The 24,974-nt window shown below is 35.9% G+C and overlaps 1 protein-coding gene across 2 annotated transcripts in view; it reads right to left on the reverse strand.

The window, feature by feature from the left end:
- LOC134755191 (aquaporin AQPAn.G) overlaps positions 1 to 24,538 on the reverse strand; it is a 116,782-nt gene extending 92,244 nt beyond the window's left edge. Inside the window, exons 1-2 of one of the 2 annotated variants that reach the window (XM_063691708.1) lie at positions 24,257 to 24,538; positions 791 to 844 (exon numbers count right to left, since the gene is read on the reverse strand). In XM_063691708.1, the coding sequence (XP_063547778.1) occupies positions 791 to 844; positions 24,257 to 24,278 (76 nt within the window). In that variant the 5' untranslated portion in view covers positions 24,279 to 24,538. The remainder of the gene's footprint in view (positions 1 to 790; positions 845 to 24,256) is intronic. The other variant, XM_063691711.1, reaches the window with a different exon arrangement.
- Between the last annotated feature and the right edge of the window lie 436 nt (positions 24,539 to 24,974).

The raw sequence follows: 24,974 nt of genomic DNA on the forward strand, positions 1-24,974 counted from the left end.
TTCAGCCTAGCACATCTGTTTTGTGACCTTGCCTTGATCCATAAATGGTGATTATATATACCAGTAATGTGCCGGTCCCGACAAATTTTCTGCATATTCCCAAGCGGTCATGTCCCAAGAGAATTGGGAAGTTACGGAAAGCACATCACTAAAGGACCGATGCCGAGTATTAAGGGGCCCACTGACTATCAGTCCGCCGAACGATATCGGCTTGTCAGTTAGAACTTAGAACAAAAAAATTGACAGTTCCGAACAACTGACAGGCCGATATCGTCCGGCGGACTGATAGTCAGTGGGCCTCTTTAAGGAAACCCTACAGTCAGCATCTAAAGTATCGAACCAAACAACGCGTCAAAAGTAGGTATCTAAGTAGGTATTATTCTGTAAAATTAAGCTTAACAAAAAGTGATGGTAGAACAATTAAAACTGTAATAGTTATCTGGGATGGCAGATACTTTTTGCGCATTGTTTCATACGCTACTATTAGGGTTTGTAATCCGGATCCGAAATGTATGAAATTATCCGGATCCGCGGATCTTCCCATACATTTCGGATTCGTCGTGCAAACCCTAGCTACTATTGATGACTGTACCTACATTATATTTGTCACTCGCGAGCAAATGTGCGCAAATCGCAAATAGAAAAACGTTGTCTACCTCTCTATCGCTCGAATTTGCAAGAGTGATAGAGAGACAGTGAACGAAATGCCAAGGTAGGTTCTCAGCAACGGTCCTTTCAACATAGAAGAACAAAAGTGCGTCGTGCTGACCCGTTGTGCCATGCGGCTTACCGAGCAGCGGCTTGGCTGGAGCGGGCTCCTCGGGCGACGCGCCAGTCTCTACATCTGCAAACACAGTTCGGTCAACAACGTGCCAAGTTTAAAATATGTAACCCAACACCGAACTAGAATATCTATATAGAAGTGACTAGAACTCAGATATTGTAATGCTGCGAGAGATGTATACAATGTACATTGCCTGCCAAATATCAAAAGCGCTACCGAAATCCGAATGATTAATAAGTGTCATTCAGAAATAATAATATTTAATTGCGTAGGTAAATTATTTCCTTTTGTAACAGTATTAGGAGGTAGGGGAGCATTGGGCAGTCGGGAGGTTCGGGCACCACCTTGTAAATCGGGACGTGTAAAAGATACTTAAAATTGTATACTGTGGTATTCAAGACTATTTACTGGCATGAAAGCTTAGGCTAATCTCATTCGTAATTGTTTAGTGGTCTCGGTTAGTGTCAAATGGTGTCGACGGTATCGTAAAGACAAAATGAAGTATTTTAATGTGATTTCGAAGGAAATAACAAAATGATTTGTAAAAAGAAGTAAGTTTCTGTATTTATGTCTAGTTAATTGTTTCCGAAAGTCTATGTTAATGTATAAATTAAGGTAATTCATTTGACTGCAAAAAACATATAGAGGGAGGTTTGGGCATGCCCTATTACTCCCGCCCTTTCTGATTGTATTGACACTCGGTGAAAATCGGCAATCGTCTGTCCTTTGTTGGCCAAATTGAAGTAGTTCGTCACTATTAAACATGGCTACTATTAAATTTACGTTTCCAGAACTTAAATAGATCAAGGTATCCCATTGACAGACATTTAAGCCAAATTGTCAAACCCAAAAATATGGAGCAAACAGGGAAGATCTTAGTATACTTTAGATAAGCCTATCTGGGTAACATCGAATCTTAGATCCATTTTATTACTTAAAAAAGATTACTGAGTATTGAGTACTAAATATATCTGTTTTTTCCCGTACTTATAGTTTAAAACAGTTAATGTCTGGTCGATTTCATTGCAAGTTTTATAGTTATACGTATGTTACTTAATATTCAAGTAATTTAATATAAAAATACGCATATAACACAATGTCCAAACCTCCTATTGGGGTGCCCAAACCACCCGACCACAGGGCGGTTTGGGCACTTTTGACATGGTTTAAAAAATCTTGCAATTTTAGGACTGCTTATAGATACGTATAAGTGTTCTTAGTACTAATTGAAGCCAAATAGATGTGCTACAAATATATGCAATAAAAAGTGAATTATGTTAAAATGTTACGTTTTTATCACGACTTAAAAGCCTAAAAAAGTGCCCGATGCTCCCCTACCTCCCCTATCCAAGATATAATCGCCCAAATCGGTCACGTTTGTTGAACGCATGACTGGCGGCATCGTTTTTGTAGGAAAGTGGTCGCCTTGTAGGTAATCGCCAGTCCCGAATCCCAGTTAAATCGATTTGGAAAGCATGTGACGTTAGTAGGAAGATTTTATTGAATATGAAAATTTGCGCCTCCAATTGTAGTCCCCTTACGTCTACGACGTTCCCCCAATACGTACGTAACACAAGGCGGTAGGTCTTCCAACCTCCGACATCGAAAAATGGAAAAACATCTGGCTCTCTATCGCACTTTTACGTTCGAACGACAGAGAGGCAGATATCGTTTTTCGATGTTGGCGGTAGGCCCTTTGCGCAAAAGAGTTACCATCAATTTTATCACATTACATGAGTTTACTGGGCACATGGCAACAAAAGGTGTCTTCACTAAAGTGTATCGAATTGTGTTACTAATACCTTAAATTTACATGGTAATTTCTGAAACTCATTGACGACTGAATTCGAATTGAATTATGAACTTTAATAACATGGACAGATTACTATTAAATAAAATGCGATTATGAAATTCTAGAAAATATTTATCAGTACGGTTTTTACTCACTATTATTTTTAGTGGCTTTTGGCGACATGTTTCGGATTCTTTGGGAATCCATCCTCAGGCACGAGTGTCCGCGGCGGTTGTACGTCGTGCACTCAACAACCGCCGCGGACACTCGTGCCTGAGGATGGATTCCCAAAGAATCCGAAACATGTCGCCAAAAGCGACTAAAAATAATAGTGAGTAAAAACCGTACTGATAAATATTTTGAAATATGTCTCACGATAGTTTAAGTGCGATTAAATTCTAGAAAATATATTATTACTCGTCTTACTTTAAATTAATTTCAAAATACAATAGTAATGACATATTTTATAGTATTTTAATGTGTTTCGCTCATTCTCGTTCAGTTGTAGTAAATTGAAAGCTTGTGACGTAATCTCAACGTTTAAAGGGGCCCACTGACTATCAGTCCGCCGGACGATATCGGCCTGTCAGTTAGAACAAAAATTTGACAGTTCCGAACAACTGACAGGCCGATATTATCCGGCGGATTGATAGTCAGTGGGCCCCTTTAGAACAAAAGTATGACAGTTCCGAACAACTGACAGGCCGATATCGTCCGGCGAACTGATAGTCTGTGGGCCTCTTAAACGCATTTGGTCCATTTAGCCCGTTGAAGTTTAAAAAAAATTATATTTGCCGTAAAACAAGTCTTGTCTGAGCAACCATAATTATCTAATTTCAGTAGTGGAAACTGTTTTGGCTTATGTATGTATTTAAATGTAATTATCTATATGTGTCATTTTTCGCTGTTTGTTTCCCATTATCAATAAATAAATAAATAAATAAGATAAGTAATTTATACAATCATATAAAGCCCTCATGGTCATGGTGCCAATTTCCCTGTTTGAAGAATCGATTAATAATGTAAGTATATATCTTATGAATTAGGACGTCGACTCGGACCGAAAGGGGGGCCCCCGCTCCGAGTCGTTCCTTGTGCAAAGGCTGTCCGTAGTAATCCAGCGTGGAAATGCTGCGAGCATCATGGGCACCTTTTCACTGGGAACGGCATGGAGTGTTTTTATTTATTTGTAAGCTTTAGTTGTAATTTAATTTGGAATTTGTATCCTTTTTTGTAGTTTTAAATAATAATATATATGTATAGCCGCTACGTTCTTAAGAATAGTTTTAAAATTTAACTCTGCCTTTTTTAATCATAGAACATAAAACATAACGTATTAATTGGTCTAAATGGCACCTTTTTTTTCTTACTAATAAAACACATCTCCTTTCGTGCAAACGTAGACTTGACATAAGTGCATATTTCCTCTAACCATACAGGAAAACCATTAATGACTCCATATAAACAGGATAATTAAAATGATTCCCCGGTCAATTGCGGTCACTGGTACAAAAATAAACTTGAGATTTTACAATATAGTTGTAATAATTACGCAAAATAATGAGCCCACTAGAAACCACAGGTTATTTTTATTCATGATTATTTTTCATTGTTACGTCAGCCAACAATACATCGCCATTAAATTGTTTTTCCCCGATTAAGGTAGTCGTAAGAAGGTTATTAGTTATTATTTTAGCTGTGTCAACTAACGTTGTATCAATACATGACTCCTGTATGTTCCTCCGTAGTCCGTATCAATGTATGTTCCTCCGTAGTGTCAAAATGGGACGAAGATATTTGGCCTATTTTGGTCCTCAGGGGGGAGTGATATTTATGGTGATTTTAACGCAACCCCCCCCCCCGCCACAGATCACGTGATAATTATGATGCGGGTACCCTTAAACGCTCACTGTCGTTGGCTCATCAAAAATATCATTCGTGATCATTTTTCTTACAGAATTTTTCTTGGAGAAGTAGTCGTCCACTATCCTCATAAGGTCATCGGTCATCATATAAAATCGAATTATATAACAAAATCGATTTTATTGGAGCTCTTTTAAAAACTACCTACTTAATTAATAGAGTTAGACCAAGCAAAGTGCAACGATTTTGATAGCAAACGCAGTGCAAGTGTTATTTATACGTCATAATTTCATAGGTTTGACGTTTAAATAACACTTGCACTGCGTGTGCTATCAAAATCGTTACAGACTATCGATATCGTGTTAAATTATGGACGCCATTTTGACAATGAACTTACGCGTATTTAACATTCGCTTTAACAAGGTGGAATGTGTCAGTTAAATTGTATGTCAATTTCATCAACGACCGACGTGTGTTCAATCTATATGACTTTAATCATGATCATGGCTTGACCGGGCCAAACAAAGTATGTAGGTATATTTAAAAACTGCGCAACCAAAATTAACTTTATAATAATATAACCCCATGCAACATTTTTATAACTAACCAATTAAGGATGACTCACAGACCGGGCCGAATCCGGGCCGGAGCTTCCGGCGTTTACTTTTCTATGACAGATGACCGGTGATCACGTAATGTTTTCATTAGAAAACGAAGCGTCTAAAGCTCCGGCCCGGACCCGACCCGGTCTAACGTGAGTCATCCTTTACACGTGATTTCCAATGCAAAAGTTTGCTTTGAACGAATTTTCTGCACATGCAAAATTGAACCTCCTTTTTGTCGGTTAAAAAACCGCGCACGAAGGGTTTCGTACCATTAACAAATTATACGTCCAAAACCTTCCTCGAGAATTCATATGTGAAAACCGCATAAAAATCCGATAAGTAGTTTTCACTGAAATTGTTACGATTTACTTCTCTTCTTCTTAATAGTTGTGACAAAATACGCGGGCCCCTATAGTTGCAAACTTGCAACCGCTGTGTGGCGCTGTCGTCGTGCACGGTCCCATTTGAATGTGATTATTGTACAGTTTGCTCTTAATCATTAGACTTTAACTATGAGACACAAGTGACAAACACTAGTTGTCTCTTTTTTACTTAGTTATTATTTTAATTTATTTCTTTAACACCATTTGAGTATGTAAACAATAAGCATATTGTGTGTGTGCTGCCGTATAACATTGCACGTTAAAAGCATTTTTTGTTTGATATGTTGGGTATGCGATATAGTTATAATGTCATTGCAGTTGCATGCGAATTTGCACGACACCATGCGCTCTTACCAAGTCGGGATAATGGTAACGCGACCGTGGTCTTGTCGGGCTCCACAAATGTGCCGTACGTCATCGGAGCTGTGGAATCGACTATAACATTTAGATACAATTCATTATACGTGTCGTTATCAAGTTAAAGGTACCTCATTGCCGCTTACCACAAGGACGCTCTGACAGGTTATTTGTATATAGATTCAAGCAAATTTCACCCTTATAGTAAGCGACACGACAGCAACTTGTTAGTTAACTACCAAAATTTTGGTATACTTTACCTATGCATTTTTTATTTTACCGCAAACTTAAACTAGACGGAATATTTTAGCGCTATATATATATTTTTTTAATTACTCATAACTAACACAGCGTTATAACATTTTAAACTTTCGCGGTACTAACACATATTAAATCACATTTACAAATCACATTTATTTACCACTGGCTGCCATTTATTTATCCGGCCTTCACCACTGGAGGGCTTCGTCACTTTTTCTTTAATATACATCTATTACAGTTTTCACATTTATTTAGTTAGCCGCGACCACGACCAGTGAAACCTGTGTCGAAACGTCGGTAAATAAAGGTAACAAAATAAATTCGCGATAGACCCGTTTGTAAATGTGATGTAACACAGCGTTTTAAATAAAAGTAATTTTTTTTGAGCGGCAATGTATTTCAGCATTCACTGTGATCACTCGTGACATAACAGTTGTGACAACGCGTCAGTAAATGCAACGTTTCGAGTTAAAACAAAGTAGTGATGCATTGCTTGCCGAATTATTTTATTAGGAATAATAATAGACGTATTGATGAAATAAAACTATGAAAACGGATTATATCGCGTATATTGAATTTATAATACATCCCGACGTTTCGAACTCTTTACAGCGTTCGTGGTCAACGGGTGACTGAGGAAAAATTACAAAATGCAAAAATACCCACATACTAAAATAATGAACAATCATAGACTACAAACTTTAAGGCTGCCGGTTTTGTTGCCGGTCCCATATTGGGATACCCTCCTACAATTTAGGAGGGAATTAAATCTTCTCGGGTCCGTGGTGTAGGGTTGGAGCCGGCATAGTTTATTTTTATCGCGTATATATATATATCTTTACTTGAAAAATAATTATAGTGTATAACTAGCCTTATGAACCGGTTTTTGCATGTACAACCAGCCTTAAAGTTTGTAGTCTATGATTGTTCATTATTTTAGTATGTGGGTATTTTTGCATTTTGTAATTTTTCCTCAGTCACCCGTTGACCACGAACGCTGTAAAGAGTTCGAAACGTCGGGATGTATTATAAATTCAATATACGCGATATAATCCGTTTTCATAGTTTTATTTCATGAGTAACTATCGCGGTAACCGAAGACAATATTAAATAGACGTATTGGTTTTATAGAATGATTGAAAACAGAAGGGGAAACATGTTGGGGCACCTGATACGGCACGATACTTACATAAAGTCTATAATAGAAGGAAGAATAGAAAAAAGGAGAGGCAGAGGAAGACCGAGACGTGCGTTTTTGGACCAAGCCAAGGAGAAAATCAACGTAGTGACGTATCAGGAGCTCAAAACAGTGGCAGAAAGAAGAACGGAGTGGCGGTTACTCCACCGACAAGAGCCAGGCTCTTAAGAGTTATGATGATGTTTTTATAAAACTTATGAATGTGTCTTCATTAGCACTTAACAAACTACCCTTAGATAAAATTAAGCCGCCGTATAAATAACAATACACGCTATATTCTGGATAGATATTACCTAGCTAGGTACCTTAACCAGAAAACCTTATGAAAATACTACTTTTCACGGTTAAATAAGTGTCTATAAAGGGGCCCATTGACTATCAGTCCGCCGGACGATATCGGCGTGTCGGTTGTTCGGAACTGTTAAATTTTTGTTCTAACTGACGGGCCGATATCCCCTTAAGAACAGAACAAAAATTTGACAGTTCCGAACAAATAACAAGCCGATATTGGGACTGATATAGTTGGTCAAACTAATTTGTCAGTCAGTAACAACCAGGAAAATTATACTCTTCCCTTTCAATTTGACTTTTGAAATGTCATGTCATTTGACAAACTATAGTAAGTGGGCACCTTCAGAAATAAAAGAATTAGGACAGAAATTGGGTAGTTTATATCTCAATAACTATTAGTAGTGCAATACCAATCTATTTTGTAATTATTTAATTGTTAAAAGAGTCCGCCTTTAATTTAATTAACAGCCTGAAACCTTCCCACAGCCATTTTTAAATTGGGTGTAGTTACGTATTTACAATGTGGTATTTATTTTTATTAGTGCAATCTGTTGTCAAAGTTGATTAAGATTAACTCTTTCGTCTCATTATACTCATGTTTATGTTTATAACGAATATTTGTTTCTGAGTTACGGATGTTATCTATAGAATGTAGGTAGGTATTTATCTATAAGTATGAATATCGGCGCCTGGTACACAGTTTAGTAGATACAAGCTTTGCTTTGGAGCTAGGTACATCTGTGTAAGATTATTTCCAAATATTTATTGACCGAGCGTTAGCGAAGGTCTCCGTTTCAGCTTAGACAAAAATGCTTTCGTATCGGATGTTCTCGTCTACAGGCCGCATTTCTCAACCGATTTTCGTGAAATTTTGTAAACGGGTCCAATATTTTTTTTTATTTTTATTGATACAGTTTTCGGTTTCTTTTTAAATAGCGTAGCCATGGGGGTTTGCGAGGTCTACAGCTCACAGAGCCACTAGTATTATTGACCGAGCGTTAGATTGGTCAAAAATGCTTTATCCCCAGATGTTCTCCTGTGCAGCTTGCATTTTGTTGCATGTGAGACGGTTCGAGAATTTTTTCATCGTTTCGTATTTTGGCAAATGTTCAAAATGGCGGAAATTGGTATAAAGACTTACGCACGAGTAGAGTATATGGCGCTTAAGACTATTGTGAGTTCGCTGTGATAATGACTCAACGAAGTAAATATTTTTTTTTATTTTTAAACTTTTATCTTATCACGAGGTCTACAGCTCACAGAGCCAGTTTATTAATAACCCGAAATATTTACATGTATATATTATTATATTTGTTATGACTATTTGATTGCAAAACTGATTGCACTAAACTAGAAAGACTGTAGTATCCATCTAACCAAAGAGAATTAAGTAGATATTAGAGTGCTCACTCCATACATCAGTTTTGTTACCAAAAATACTATTATTTTCGTAGTCGACATCTAGCGTCAAGTAGCGGAATTATCAGTACTGCTACTCGACACTAGATGTCGCGACTGACGAAAAATGTATTGCTCAACAATTTACAAGTAATTATAAGTAGAAGGAGTTGAATCAGTTTCTTTTTTCCTTGCTACTATGGAATTTATATGAAACACTAGCATGTGTCGTCACAATCAAATTACCTACCTAGTCTTATAGTTTATTACGGGTTTTAAAATAGAAAATTTAAATACAGTCATTTGACCCTATTAGTAGGGATGTTAGTCACAGCAAAGATAGATATAACTCCGTAATAGATGAATACAGTCTAAGGAAAAAACGTGCCTCGAAAATTAATAAAATTTGATTCTCGTTCAGAGGGCGCTACTAGTTTTGGCCTACAGTCGTATAGATGGCGTTGACGGTTTCGTTTGTTATTTAACAATTTTAACGCATATCAGTGAAAGAACATGGGTCAAAATCATAAAAATAATTAATGCAAATAAAAAAAATCATTTATCTATATTTAAATACATTCTATCGTATTTTTATAAATCTTCATTTTTAGTTTTAAAGTGTGTCGACAGATGGCAGTGAATTTACTGGGTTTACAAAATTTACTATGACAGTACCGCTCTAGTATAAGTTACTCTATGGTCACAGGCATAGTTTATTCATAAACAGTTTTCACTGTGTTTGAAATTAATTTACATATTAATCATATTATATAGGTACAAAAAAATCTTATAAAATAATTATAACAACATACAAAACGTCAAATTAAAGTTATAGTATTTCCACACTGTCACTGTAAGTTCGCGCAGAGTTAGCTTCATCGCTTCGTCCGACACAGTAGGTAATTATATATTTAATCAATTAGTGAACTTTGTAATTAAAAACATTTTATTTTTAATTAGCGTAATCTGTCATTACTTAATGTCATGTTTAAAGGCACTTAGCGCTATCACTAAATATTAGTTTTTACATTATCCAAGTGTATCAATAGGAAACTACCACTATCTGTCGAAACATAAATTATATCTGTAAAGTAAGATATAATTAACCTCTATTAGCCTCTTCTCTCTATGACAAGGTTCCTGACCGAATTTTTAGTCACCTTTTTGCATTCTATCTAGAACGTTTTAATCTGCTCAATACCTACAGCCGGGCCAGCACATGATTGGCGCGAGAGTATCTCGCCGCGACATAGACTACCCGTCCCCCTTTAATTCACACAGTAAAGGACGGGTAGTCTATCTCGCGGCGAGATACTCTCGCGCCAATCATGTGTTCGGCCTACTGAACAACCTAGGTTTGAACACGCGATTTTTGACCACCACACACATTGGATTAATTGCAAAGACTTTTTTTAGAAGGCAGCAAGCAGAAACAACATTTTAAATATTATAAATCAATGATATGATAATAGTACGTTACGAATTCGCAACGAGTGGCGATAATTCTACCGATTCGTGGCATATCTCAATGGATAAATTACATATTATAAACATAATATGACAAAGCCATCTAGTTTTAACAAACGGCAACTTTTTATTGAGATTGACACTGTAATTTACTTTTCACTGATAAATCTATAATTAAAGCGAACTAAATACGAGAAAAGTCGCCTTCACAGATACGTGTTTGACCTTATTTCTAGTAAACAAACCGCAGGAATACATGCTGTGTTTTTGGCACACAAATGAATTAGAGAACATCTAAAATAAATGTTACTAGGTATGCAGTTTATTCCGAATGTCTCACTGTGTAATATAAGAATTATTTAATGTTTAAGAGTCCCCGGCAAGCTCATTTCTCCATACAAACGTAGTTACGCTCTCATTTAAAAACGACTTGCTAGATTGCTCTGAAACTTTGTACTTGCAATAAGATAAGGTATATCATCATCTTCCTCGCGTTGTCCTGGCATTTTGCCACGGCTCCATGGGAGCCTGGGGTCCGCTTGGCAACTAATCCCAAGAATTGGCGTAGGCAAAGTTTTTACGAAAGCGACTGCCATCTGACCGTCCAACCCAGAGGGGAAACTAGGCCTTGTAGGGATTAGTCCGGTTTCCTCACGATGTTTTCCTATAGCGAAAAGCGACTGGTAAATATCAAATGATATTTCGTACATAAGTTCCGAAAAACTCATTGGTACAAGCCGGGGTTTGAACCCGCGACCTCCGGATTGCAAGTCGCACGTTCTTACCGCTAGGCCACCAGCGCTCTCTAAGAATCAAAAAGCGCTCAATAAGATAAGGTATATATAGGTCTGTAATTAGTTTATGTAGCTTCAGATACCATAGTTAAAAAAATACTGCGAATTTAAGTTTTTCATACAAAACTTGTTTTTGCTCTATTTTGTTTGTTTTATATACTAATTACAGACCTAGACATACCGCTTCATGTCATTGTATGTGCAGTTTTATTACAATCCAAAACGCACTTTTAAAATGAGAACGAAACTCCGTTTGTATGGGAACGTGAAATCCGGCCGAGCTTGCCGGGGACTTCAATTTGAAATCAACCTTATCGACAACCGACAATGTGCTACCTTTTGATTGAAAACGTCACATATATCGGCAATATATTGCTTTTTCAATGTCATATTTTATTACCTATATATTATATAATAATAAGCCGTTTTATAGAAAAATATTAAACTCCGTGATGTTTAATGGTCATTCAAATAGTTGAATAGTGCATTTACGAGTAGGTCTATGTTTACGGTTATCGTTTAATTATATATATTATTTTTCCCCTCACTAGCTCGGAAAGCCGTCTTTTATCCTTTAAAACAAGCGGGGAAAAACGCATTTTATCCACTAGTGGGGAAAGTAATTTGACCTTGAATGGAGCGTGTTTAAGTAGCTTGACAGATAACAAAACGTAAAACGCTCATAATAATGGTTCGTTCGATATTAATTATCATTAAATAAATGGTTTGAGAATCTAATAAAAAATACCAAATTTAGCTTTATTTAATAATTTTAAATCATAAACCTTAAAATTCCATAAGAAACGTTAGATTTTTTATAATGATGTTAAATATAATTCTGAACGCACAAGTTGAGTCGATGCAATTTCAAAACGCATCGTTGACATTTCCATACGTCAGGTCAGAACAGAAATGTCAACATTGTCAACATTTTTTTTACTTAAAAACAATTCTCACCGACTCACGCAAAAATCAGAATTTCCAGTGTTTTCTGTTATAATATCGTACAAAATAAGTGATTCCAGTGATGAAGATGATCTAACGCCTGTGGATGTTGCACTTTCCTCGCTATAGTGAGAGGAAAAGTTTTGTGTTACACACGGGTGCAAATGTATTTTACTTCTCGTGTGTTGAAACACTTGCTACGCTCAGGATTCTATTTTAGAACCACTCGCTTCGCTCGTGGTTCAACTATAGAATCCTTTCGCGTGCTCGTGTTTCAATTCCACACTCGCGGGTAAAATACAACTTTGCACCCTTGTATAACAAATAACTATTTTACGAGGGTTTCAAGACACGACACTTAAAGAAACTTTGCTCCCGAGTGGGATACAAAAAATGTCCCCTGCCCAACGCGAGGAAAATAGGTACTTAATCATTTAAAATCATGACAACCCTTAAATGCACAGTGATGGATGCAGCTTACACAACAAAAAACATATATTTTATGCATTATTAGACAAAATCGATTTGTTCGTGTATAATAATTTTGATAGTAAATTCATACATTTTCCCATTTTGTATTCAAATTTGCGCAGTATTTTAGTTTAAAAAAATTACATTTGTTTTAAGACAAAATGGCGGAAAATTTGGAAAATGCCATAAGTTGATGATTATGTATGTGAATTAGATGGGTTCTTTTTTTCGGGGTTTGCAATTATTTTATATTTAACTTTATTATAGGTATATCACAAATAGTGTAAATTTCTAATTGTAGTAAGATTGTTCATATATCTTTTGCCAATAATTGTATATTTAACAAATTATGTTTATGATTTACCCTATGTAAATTCTATTGCAATTATTTTATATTTAAAGACTTTATTATAGGTATATCACAAATAGTGTAAGCTTCTGATGGTAGTAAGATTTTTCATATATTTTTTAGCAATAATTGTATATTTAATAAATTATGTTTATGATTTACCCTATGTAAATTCTAACACTGATTTTGCAGTGAAAATCGATGTTATAATTTTATTTATTATTTTTCCCAGAATCAGTAATCAATTACGTGACACCGTATATTAATTTCGGGCAAAAAACAAAAATCATGCATTTAAGGTTTAAGTCAATTCTGCCAGCCAACGTACTCAACAACAACTCAAAATTTGCATTACTTTGTTACTTACATACATACATATAATCACGCCTATTTCCCGGAGTGGTAGGCAGATACCACGGATTTCCACTTACTACGATCCTGACATACCTCTTTCGCTTCCTTCACTTTCATGACATTCCTCAACACGCTCGCCGATTTAGTTTACTTTGTTACTTTTCTGGATAAAATGTAGCTTTCTCATCAGTTTTTGAAGTAGAAACGGAGAATTTACGGGCTGTTGCTTTTTTTTTGTTTAATAAAAAAAAATAAAAACTGGCAATAGCATTATATCATATCCTCGATACAAGCGCACGTCACCCAAGTATGTCAGCTACGTGCGATAAGGGTGTATGAAATAATATTGGTCAGCTGGCCAGCCTATTGTTCTGGCTAGAACAATCACCTGTTATCGCAAAACTATTACAGTACAGGTGTGTGAGATGATTTAATTGTAATGTTTTTGTCCTCTGTGTGTATTCATTCTGATTGATTTTATAATAAACAGTGAAGAGTTCTGGTCGATTCTATTGTCTTATATTTTTTATACTACTTGAAATATTCAGATTTGAAACTAAATAGTGTCAATTATACTTTACCGAAGTGTTCTATTAATTATAATAATAGGTGATGGATGACTGTAATACTATATTTACGTACATTTATTGTAGAAAAAAAGCTCAAAAAAAAGTGTGTGCTCGTAATCTATACGCGCGATTGAAGTAAAACTTCTTTGACGAATACGTTTATCGCTATGTTGGCACTATGACGTGTGTCCTATTGTGCGTGTGTCACAACTGAGCGTTACTTCCGTCAGAAAAAAAATCTGAGTTACCCTCTAGTCGCGCCTAAAGAAGTTTTACTTCAAAGATATTTATAAAGTAAATATTCATAAAAAGTATTAGAAGTAGGTATATGTTTTCTATTTTTAAACAAGCAAAGTTTTAGGCAAAGCGATAATCGCATATTTACCGTAAATAAAATGCTAGTACCATCACCACGCTGTTAACTGGATAATAAACATTATTGCAAAGATATAAGACCCAATAAGTCGGTCATATAAAATATATGATATATGATAAAAGGAATTGTGTGCGATCGTGAACACGCGTTCCTGGCGACCTAGGCAATGAATTGTTAGCGGTCATAGTGGTAAATAAAATAAATAAACTCATATAGAAAATTATGTAAGGTGCATTAGAGCGTTTTCACACTGTCCGTGTCCGATCCGATATCGGATGTCGGAAGGAAATAAAATGTAAGATATATGTATTTTTTTCTCTGCTTAAACATGCATTTAATAAATCATTATTACCAAAGAACGATAAATAATGTAAAAAAGGCGGACTTAAAGCCAATGGCACTCTCCTGCAGCTGTTTTCATCATAGGCACCTTCCGACATCCGATATTGGAAAGGCGCTTCCGATAAATTCAGCCATGTCGGAGCCCCCCGTCAGCTGTCGGACCGATAATATTTGTTTGTGTGCGTATGTGTAGGCATAATGCTTGTTGTATAGGTAGTGTGCGTGACCGCCCGCGGCCCGCGGCCTGACTACAGTGACTACGCGGATGTTGGATCCTACATCCCATATGGGATCGGACGGTGTGAAAACGCTCTTGGAGTAACTTCGGATAATTTTAAAAATGGAAAATTACTATTAATCTGTAACACCAATCAATGCTCTAAATAATTTTAAAATTGCAATAAATACTATTATTTGTATTACGTAGGTAAATATTTCTATTGAATTATAGTATATTGGTATATGTTATACCATTTGAAGAGTCGATACTATTTAGCCACTACACAATGCAATAATCTGTCACAATAAGATCAAAGATGCAAAAACCTGCTTAAGCATCTTAAGAGCATAAACAACTTTCTGAAGTGGCAAATAAAGATATGAGAATTCCAACACAACACAAGTGCCAACAAAAGTTGAAAGGTCGTATGTTAACACGTGGCTAGCACCTATGAAGATGTCTTTTACGCGTAGCATGATCAAGTGCTTATCATGATTTAAGTGCTACTTTATAGTAGCGCCGATTTTACCGATCGGGAACTTAATATTGAACGCAGTAAATATCATAAATATGAAATAAATTATTAGTTAGGCCAAGAAAAGTCTGCAACGGTTTTGATAGCACACGCAGTGCAAGTGTTATTTTAAACGTCAAACTTCTATGAAATTATGACGTATAAATAACACTAGCACTGCGTGTGCTACCACTGCTACCAAACCGTTGCAGAGTTGTCTTGGTCTAACTCTATGCATTTCTTTAATAACTGTCAAATATTTTTTTACCTAAATATATAAATGTATAATAAGTTGTTATAAGAAATTAAAGTGTTTCTTGTTAAATTATTCGCTGTTTTAAGAACAACAGGTGCAATATCAGAAAATAAATTATTCTCATCACTTAAGAGACCCCGGCAAGCTCGGTTCTCCGTTGCTCTGATTTTAAAACGACTCGCTAGATTGCTCTGAAACTTTGTACTTACAATAGGATAAGGTAGGTCTGTAATTAGTTTATGTAGGTTCAGATCTGGGGGCACGGCAGTGCCCCCGCCAAGACGAACAAAGCGAAGCGCAAGGGCACTACCTACCTTTTCTGGAAGCGCTTCGTCGTTCTTCTGAACCCTCATAACTTGGGTTTGGATTACACCAGATAAACAAAATTCTCTGGATATGATGCCAATAGTGGACTTATAAAGCACAAATTTTTTTAATTGTATAGCTCTTATACTTTAGATTTTATTCATATCTAAAATAACCCGATTTCGTCACTCACTCATCAAAACCTAAAGGGTACTTCCTGAAGTCCTAGGAAGCTGAAATTTGGTATGTAAGATAGTGTTAGTACACAAACAACAAAAAAATCAAAAAATTGGAATTTTTAGCCCCTAAGGGGGTGAAAAGGGGGGTGGAATTTTGTATGGAAAATCAATAACCGCTGTATCGATTTAGTTAAAATTTGGTATGTAGATAGTTTTTGTTATGGAGAATGATATAGAATAGTTTTTAGCCCCAAAATCACCCTGTAAGGGTGAAAAGGGGGTGGAAAAGGGCGTAATCAGTAAAAAGCAGATTGTATAAAAGATGCCCCCAGATACGAAATTTCAGGATTTTTAATAGTAAATTACCCCCAACCCTTTAAATTAGGGGATGGAAGATTGTCATAAGCAACTTACAAAAAGAAGTGAAATCCCACCAAACCATTTCATGTAAAATGTTGCCAAGACGAAACCATAAGGCTCGCACTGTCAAAAAGTTACAAAATAATTTATAGAGAATACATTTTTCACCTTACGCCCATGTGGCCAAGCCACATATTTTAACTAAGGTGTAGAGTTTGTGAAGTTAGGGCCTGTAGAGTTAGAAGCTTGGCTCTACAAAAGATCTAATAACTTTTTGACAGTGCGAGCCTTATGGTTTCGTCTTGGCATCATTTTACATAAAATGTTTTTGGTGGGATACAATAGTTAAAAAAAAACTAATTACAGACCTAGATATACCTCGTGTCATTGTATGTGCAAAGTTTCATTACAATCCAAGATTGGTAGAGAATGCCTTATGGCATTAAGTCCGCCTTTTGTACTGTAAGGTTTTCTTTTGTGCAATAAAGATTAAATAAATAAATAAATAAATAAATAAATCCAACACGTAGTTTTAAAATGAGAACGAAACTCCGTTTTTATGGGCAGGTGACATTCGGCCGAGCTTGCCGGGGACTCATATTTGAAAATAATAAAATTGTATGCCTAAAATTACAATAGAATAGAATAGAATATATTTTATTTGAATTAACATTATATTTTTTTTAAATTAATTAAGGTCATTAAATTAACTACTAAAATTAAAATTGTATGTCGATAATAAAATATCGCGTCATTATAAAGTTATAGTTTGGTATTAATGATGTATTTCTGTTGCCGCTATAACAAAAAGTACTAAAAACAGAATAAAATAAATATTTAAGTGGGGCTGAAATACAACAAACGTGATTTTTATTGCCGTTTTTTTGCGTAATGGCACGGAACCCTTCGTGCGCGAGTCCGACTCGCACTTGGCCGGTTTATGAGTTGGTATTTAAAATATTGATATAATATTATTTCTAATCCGCTGATTCAAAGTGTGGAGAGGCGTAGACTAAGAGCACTCATGCATTGCAATAAAATAGAACTTATTATGGGATACAATTATAATAATACTAAGTATTATTAATCGTAGCTTGTAAAGATTTACGAGGTAATATTTTATGATTTTGAACTTTAATGATTTAAACACAAACAATAAAAATAAATAATACCTATGTACTTAAGTAAATATAGTTATTATTGTACTGTGGGGACAGCGGCAGTGGCATCGAGTTTCTGTACTACAGAAAAGTGCCCTAAGAATAATAGCCAGAGCCAACTAGGTACGTCAGCCAAACACCTATTCGCAGACTCATGAACATACTCATATTGTCACTTTACCCTCACAATTCATATACAACATAGCTTAACATGTACACACACACACAAACACACATTTGCTACCAACAAACTTACTCGCACCCGTTTAGGGAGCAAGGAAAGACTGATACGAGTAGCAGCATCCCACAGACTAAGCAAGTCTTCAAAAACCGTGCATGTCTCAGCCTTTTATACTTTGATAAAAATAATAACTAATTAATGTATTACCAAAATAACAATGTATCAATTTAATGAAATGATATTTTATCCCTAACTTACATACACACTGGTTTAAATTGTAATTTAAATTTATTGGACATAACGATTTTATTGATTATTTATAATATATTATTTTATTATATTTATCATTTATCTACGTGATTTCGAGGTAGCGTACCTGACGGAAGCAGAAAATGCATGGCGGTCGGCCTGCCGGGACAATGACATGCCGACCGAAAAATCCACACAACGTTTGTAGGACGAACCGCTCTGCCGCCAGGTACAAAACTGGCTCCTGAGTTCAACACAATCTAGAACAGAAAAAGCCCGTCTTCTTGCCTCTTCATAACGCGAATCCGGATTCTGATGGCTCCACGCTTTCCCCTCTAGTAACTGCGCAACTTTATTAGACAACATTTTTTTTAGACTGGCTGTCGGCCTCCGCCTAGGTGCCGAAATAGTTGTCCCCACCGCTGTCCCTGCGGAACAGAAGTTAACGGTCAGGGCTCCACGGCCTCTCCTGCCGAAGGACTGCCGGTCGTCTGTCCCACCATGCCAGCCTTAACGATGTCATCCGTCGGGCCCTTGTCAGCGTGGGCGTGCCGGCCGCGTTGGAACCACCCTCATCCCATGGGAAATGGGGCGGCCGCTTATCTGGGATGCCACATGTGTAGACACCCTAGCGCCGTCCCATCTAGCCTCCACGTCACTGAAGGCTGGCGGAGCGGCAGCAGCGGCTGAAGCCCTAAAAAACCGCAAATCTGCAGGTCTCTAATACAACCACATGCTTGAGGCGTTTGCGGTAGAGAGGCTGTGCAGCTGCGACGCCCTTAACCTTTTCCAAGACTAAAAAAAACTACTTTAGACCTCGGGTGACCCTAGGGCTGGCTCATTCCTATTCCTAGGCCAAAGAATAGGCATAGCCATCCAACGGGGTAATGTAGCCAGCCTCATGGGCACCCTTCCGCAGGGGACAGACTTGGGGGACCTTTCATAGGTGGGTATTTTTCTATATTACTTAAATTTTAAGTAGTTTTATTTTAATGTTACTTTAGTTTTAATTTGTTTAGTTTATATGTAGTTTTAATGTTTTTTTATATTTGTTAACTGAACTAAAATAATTAATTAATTAATAAAACGTTATATACTTAATAGATACTCTTGTAATTTTAATTCTAAACATATTTTGTCACTATGTCTTAATTATATAAATGTATTTTCTGATGTTGACATGTAATATTACAGGCTTTTATTTAACTTGCAATATACCTAAGTATGTAACTATGTTTGTACGGGTCAAATCTTGCAAAACACTGATTTAAACTTTCACGATTTTTACTCATTATTATTTACAACGACGGGACTTAATCGCGTAAAATAAATTTTAAATTTACCTCCGACGTTTCGAGGACGGCGTTGTCCCCCTGGTCTCGGTCTGGTTCTCCCATTCTGGTCCCGTCGTTGTAAATAATAAATCTTGCAAGTTAAATTTGACCCACTTTTCGACTTCCCATGAAGCTGAACAGACGAGTCTTAAAACAGAGGACAGTACTTTAGTTTTAACTTGTTTTAACTTAAACCAACATTATTTTCATCTGTACCTCTACATAGGTACATTTTGTCATTGTTGATAAAGTATTTTAATTAATTGAATGAAATATCTACATATTTTTGACCTTGAACATAAACATGGACATTTGATTGCAGTCCACCAGTAAGTACACGGACCTACCTACGCATTCAATGTACTCGCACATTTTGATAACACCACGAGAGGAAACCACGCAATCAAGGATATAAATGAACCTATTCATAGTACGAGTAAGTATGTATTGTAGTTTCCTTGTACCTCATTAGGGATATAGATTTCCTTATGAAGAAGTAGTTTTTGCGTGTTAATTTTAATTGTAAAGATATTAATCAAAAAGTTTGGACTAGAAGTTTCCGTTTTCGTTTAATAATGCTTATTTTAATAGGTATGTAATACCGGGTGTTTCCTGTAACAGTAGCATTAAATTAAGCTGTAGGCTGTACTAATCAAACTGACCAACATTTGTTCAGCAACTTTTAAAAATAACTATTGTTTTGATTTTCATTACACTTTAAAGTTTATTCTAAGACGCAATGTATTGCAAAATTTGTTATGTTTAAAGGGTGACAAGCAACGTCAAACACACAGATGGCAGCATACATTGAATACATACATTGATTATATTTAATTAGTATGAAAAAGATATAATCTAAATATTTCATAATTTTAAAAAATTGGTGAACAAATATTGTTCAGTTTGAGGCGTACAGCCTCCAGTTTAATTTAATGCTCTTGTTACAGGATACACCGTGTATAACGATTAATTAGGTATGACTAAAGAAAATTAAGAAGAAATGTGCTTACTCCATATATCAGTTTTGTTACCAAAACGACTATTATTTTCGTAGTCTACATCTAGCGTCAAGTAGCGGAACTATCAGCACTGCTACTCGACACCAGATGTCACATGTGTCGCGACTGACGAAAAGTGTATTGCTCAACAATTTATAACCAATATTACAAGCAGAAGGAGTTGAAAATAAAGATCCAGTTAATCCGGTTATAATATTAGCTGAAAATCGTTGAGCATTAGACTTTCCGTTCGCAGCGACATCTATTCTCGAGTAGCAGTACTGATAATTCCGCTACTTAACGCTAGATGTCGACTACGAAAATAATAGTCGTTTTTGTATCAGGGAGTGAGCACTCTATGTCTACTTAATTCTCTTTGGTATAGTCAGCTGCAGAGAAAAGGTACCCCCCAGCATAGAAGTTTGTATGCAAGGTGCTAAGCGAATGGTATTGTTGACTGTACTTACCCACGGACAAGAAATTATATTTTAACTAACCATATTTGTAACTTAATATGGTTAGTTGTAATATTATTTCTGAAAAAGTAAAATAAAATAAATATTATCGATAAAAATCGCGAATTTGCATAGTTAAATTGATTCAGGTGGATTAATTGTAAACAGTTTTCATATGCACAATGAGGGCTATCGTTTTTTTGCTCACCAGTTGGCGCCTCTGTTCAATCAATTTTTCAGGTAGTTTGGCTCCATCGATACTGTCGATGATTTCGCCAACGTCAAAGTGGGATCCACGTGGGATCGAATTAATATTTCTTGATTAAAACATATCGGCCATCGGCCATACTCATACTCATACTCATTTATTTATAATAATATTTCATATTACACGTCATAATTAGCCAGTGTACGGTAAACAATAAAATTATGGGCCTCTAGGGCTCTAGCCAGACACGGTTAGAGGTAGAAATACCAAATGCTCTTAGAGCACGACGTTGTTCGGTGGTTGTTGTAGTTGTCTCGTAAAACCGATAGCTGGATTTTACGAGAAGCACGTGGACTACCGGCCGTTGACTCCAGAATGGTGGTTAAACACGCTTTGAGATTAATTCTCCATTCACTGCACACTACCACATTAGATTACTGTATAATAAAGCTATCAATATTACACATTAAACAATATTAATGAGCAAAAAACAAAGAAATTAATCACGAGGCTACTATCAAGATGGCGATCGAACCGGAAGTCCCGGCGCCTCTGTTGATGGTGGTCCAAAAGACTAAAGAACAGCTGTCAGTCATTGAAGTGACAAGTGACATTTGACATTTCGAACTATGGAAAAGACCACCATCTACATTAGCGCCCCTAGCGCCGAATTCATACGCGTAGCCCTCATTGAATCGGATTCGGATCCAATTCTAGAACATTGAATTGCCTTTTTTAATTTAATATTCCTCATTATGAGTCCCCGGCAAGCTCGGCCGAATTTCACCTTCCCATACAAACGGAGTTTCACTAGACTTATATTGACCGGGATATAGACCGTGGTTACCTTTTGTATTATTTGTGAGCTCCCGATATTTCGACGCAGTTACATGCATCATGTTCACGGGTCAATATAAGTCTAGCGAAACTAACCGTGAATCATTCAAAACTCAAACGGAGTTTCGTCCTCATTTTAAAAATACGTGTTTGATTGTAATGTAACTTTGCACATACAATGACATGAGGTATATCTAGGTCTATAATTAGTTTATATAGCTCTAGTATGTAAAACAAACGAAATAGAGCAAAAACAAGTTTTGTATGAAAAACTTAAATTCGCTGTATTTTTTAACTATTGTATCTAAGCTTACATAAACTAATTACAGACAGATATACCTTATCCTATTGTAAGTACAAAGTTTTAGAGCAATCTAGCTAGTCGTTTTAAAATGAGAGTGTAAATACGTTTGTATGGAGAACCGAGCTTGCCGGGGACTTAAATTAAAAAATAAGGACGAAATAAAAAGAAAATAGCATGACATTCTTCGTAAAAAACCGGCCAAGTGCGAGTCGAACTCGCGTTCCAAGGGTTCCGTACATTACACAATTTAAACAATGTATTTTTTATGTGAAACGTGTGTGAAATGTCTTTAAAAAACCTGTAGGGGTCGGATCAAAAACTAAGTAATTTAGTCCGACTCACGCTGGACTGCAATTTCTAATATGTTTTCCTGTAATATTTTTTTCAAAATTTTAGAACCAGTCGTTTCGTTTCGGAGATAAAGGGGGGAATGGTAATTTTTTGCCTATTTTCTTGAATAACTTATAAATTGTTTATCCTAAAATTATTAAAAAAATATGTTTGAGTTTCTCACAATGAGCTCTTTTATTTGATATGTAACACGATATAGTTTGAAAAATTATATTTTACTTTCTCATTTACCCCCCAACATGTTCGTCTTTGGGTCACAAACTTACATATGCGTACCAAATTTCAACTTTATTGGTCCAGTATTTTCGGAGAAAATAGGCTGTGACAGACGGACAGACAGACAGACTCACGAGTGATCCTATAAGGGTTCCGTTTTTTCCTTTTGAGGTACGGAACCCTAAAAATGGTTCAATTTTGAATTTAGGAAGAAAATCTTTCCCAATTTATCGCAATAGCTAATTTTGCAAAATAACGTAGCTGAAAAATTAAGAGTAATAAAAACGAATTACTTTGTTTGGAAATTTTGTACAGTTACTCTATTACCGTAAAATGGTCCTACTTTTCTCCCTGGTGGGTAACTATGCTCCAGTTCAAAAAAAGGACTTAACGTCTAATATTTTTAAACATAATATTTTATGGTATTATTTATATATTCAGATAAACTAAATTGTATTTATATTTTCAATTGCTACATTAGTCATAAAATTAATTTATCTTTTTTGGCGGGGCCTATTAATTTGGCGCACAATGGGGTAACTTTGTACCCCTAAGTAAACTATTGGTAGAGCAAAAATACCCCAAACAATGGGTATCTTGTGCTCCTTATTCATAGCTTCGTTTTATACAAAACAACATTTCATAAAGTTGATTTACCGATAAAATATGTTACATAAGATGTTCTTCTTAATATTCAATTCGTCTAAATATTTAATAATGAACATTTTAAAAAGTTATTCAAAATTTTCTTAAAATTGAGCAAAAATTGGTGCAAAGTAGGACGGTTTTACCATTAAATATAAATAAAAAAGCGTTGCTTTTTAATAATACGGCTAAAATAACTAAATGAGTCATGTTTCATGCCCGTATATTATATTATAACATCGATAAAAATACCCGAAAAAACATTCGCTGCCAGGTTGAATATGTAATTGTTTCTATAAAGACTTTAATTCGTCTACAATATAGATAATTGATAAATTAGTCGTACATGTTCATACCTATAAAATTACATAAGCCTTCGTTAGGATGGTATTCCATCTGTCCAATGTGTATTTTCGTGTCACATTTTGCTTAATGAGAGAGTGAGACATTGCACATTGAAAAAAGAAATTGTTCAGCTGGTGGAATAAAAATTAATTAAATTATAGACGAGCAACGTACTAAAGTAGGTACTTAGTTGGTAACTTTTTATTTTCCAATAATATGATCCGTTGGAATGAAAGTGACCTTATACTGAACGCCTATCTCGAATGTAAGGAATTCAAATGTAACCGTCATTATTTAAACATTTGAATATCGATTATACTTATTTACGCACGAATACAGAAGTCACAATAGCTTTCAGTATAAAAATCGTTAGAAATCAATATTGGGAAAGTTACAGTTGATCATATTTGACCGTTATTTTATCATATTTGAATCAACTCACTTTCGTTCCAACTCGCAAAATTCCGTAAACCGACAAACTAGAAACCCAAATGTTCCAATTTCAAATATCGGAACACGTTAGCTATATCGAAACTTACTTTGCGTGTTCTTGGCAGACATTGTATATGTTCGTTCGTCACTGCAGGGATCACGACACGACCGTTGCACGGCGATAGAAAATAAATTAATTACGATTTTTCAGCCGCGTGTGCTCGATGCCGCGCTCGGACTGCGAGTGGCATCTCCCGGTGAATATATTTATTAGGGCGATAAGTGGTAAATAGTTGGATAAATACGGTTTATATGGTGACGGATGACGGTTATATCACTGCCAGGAATATAATAGAGTAAAATTTAACCGCTATAAAAGCGACGCCTGATCGCACCGGTGACATTGCACGTTCGTCGTCAAAAGTAAATGCCTTGCACTTTGGGCTTTGGTGGTCAACAACAGCGTCGGTGATTCTCCGTCTATCACAGCCAATTTACTCTGAAAGTACTGTACGGTTGATATGTCGAAATTAGGTCGGTACATAGTACGTAGCTGTGATTCAAAAACAGACGTATATTAAATTTAAGTACCTAAATAAAATCTCAAATTTATATATTAATTAGTGATGAAACTTATTGAAAAAATAGGCGAAATGCTCCAAAACTACTGCACTGGATCTAAAATTTTGAAAAAAAAACTAAATGAGGTGAATGACGCGGGCCATATGTGGTTTTCCATTAGAGAAGGGTCCTTATGCACATGGAGCATAAGAGCAAAGGACCCTTTAGACCTTTAGTTTAGTTTTACGACTCACATTTAGCCAG

The sequence above is a fragment of the Cydia strobilella genome, chromosome Z (assembly GCF_947568885.1).
Source record: "Cydia strobilella chromosome Z, ilCydStro3.1, whole genome shotgun sequence".
Classification (NCBI taxonomy): Eukaryota; Metazoa; Arthropoda; class Insecta; order Lepidoptera; family Tortricidae; genus Cydia; species Cydia strobilella.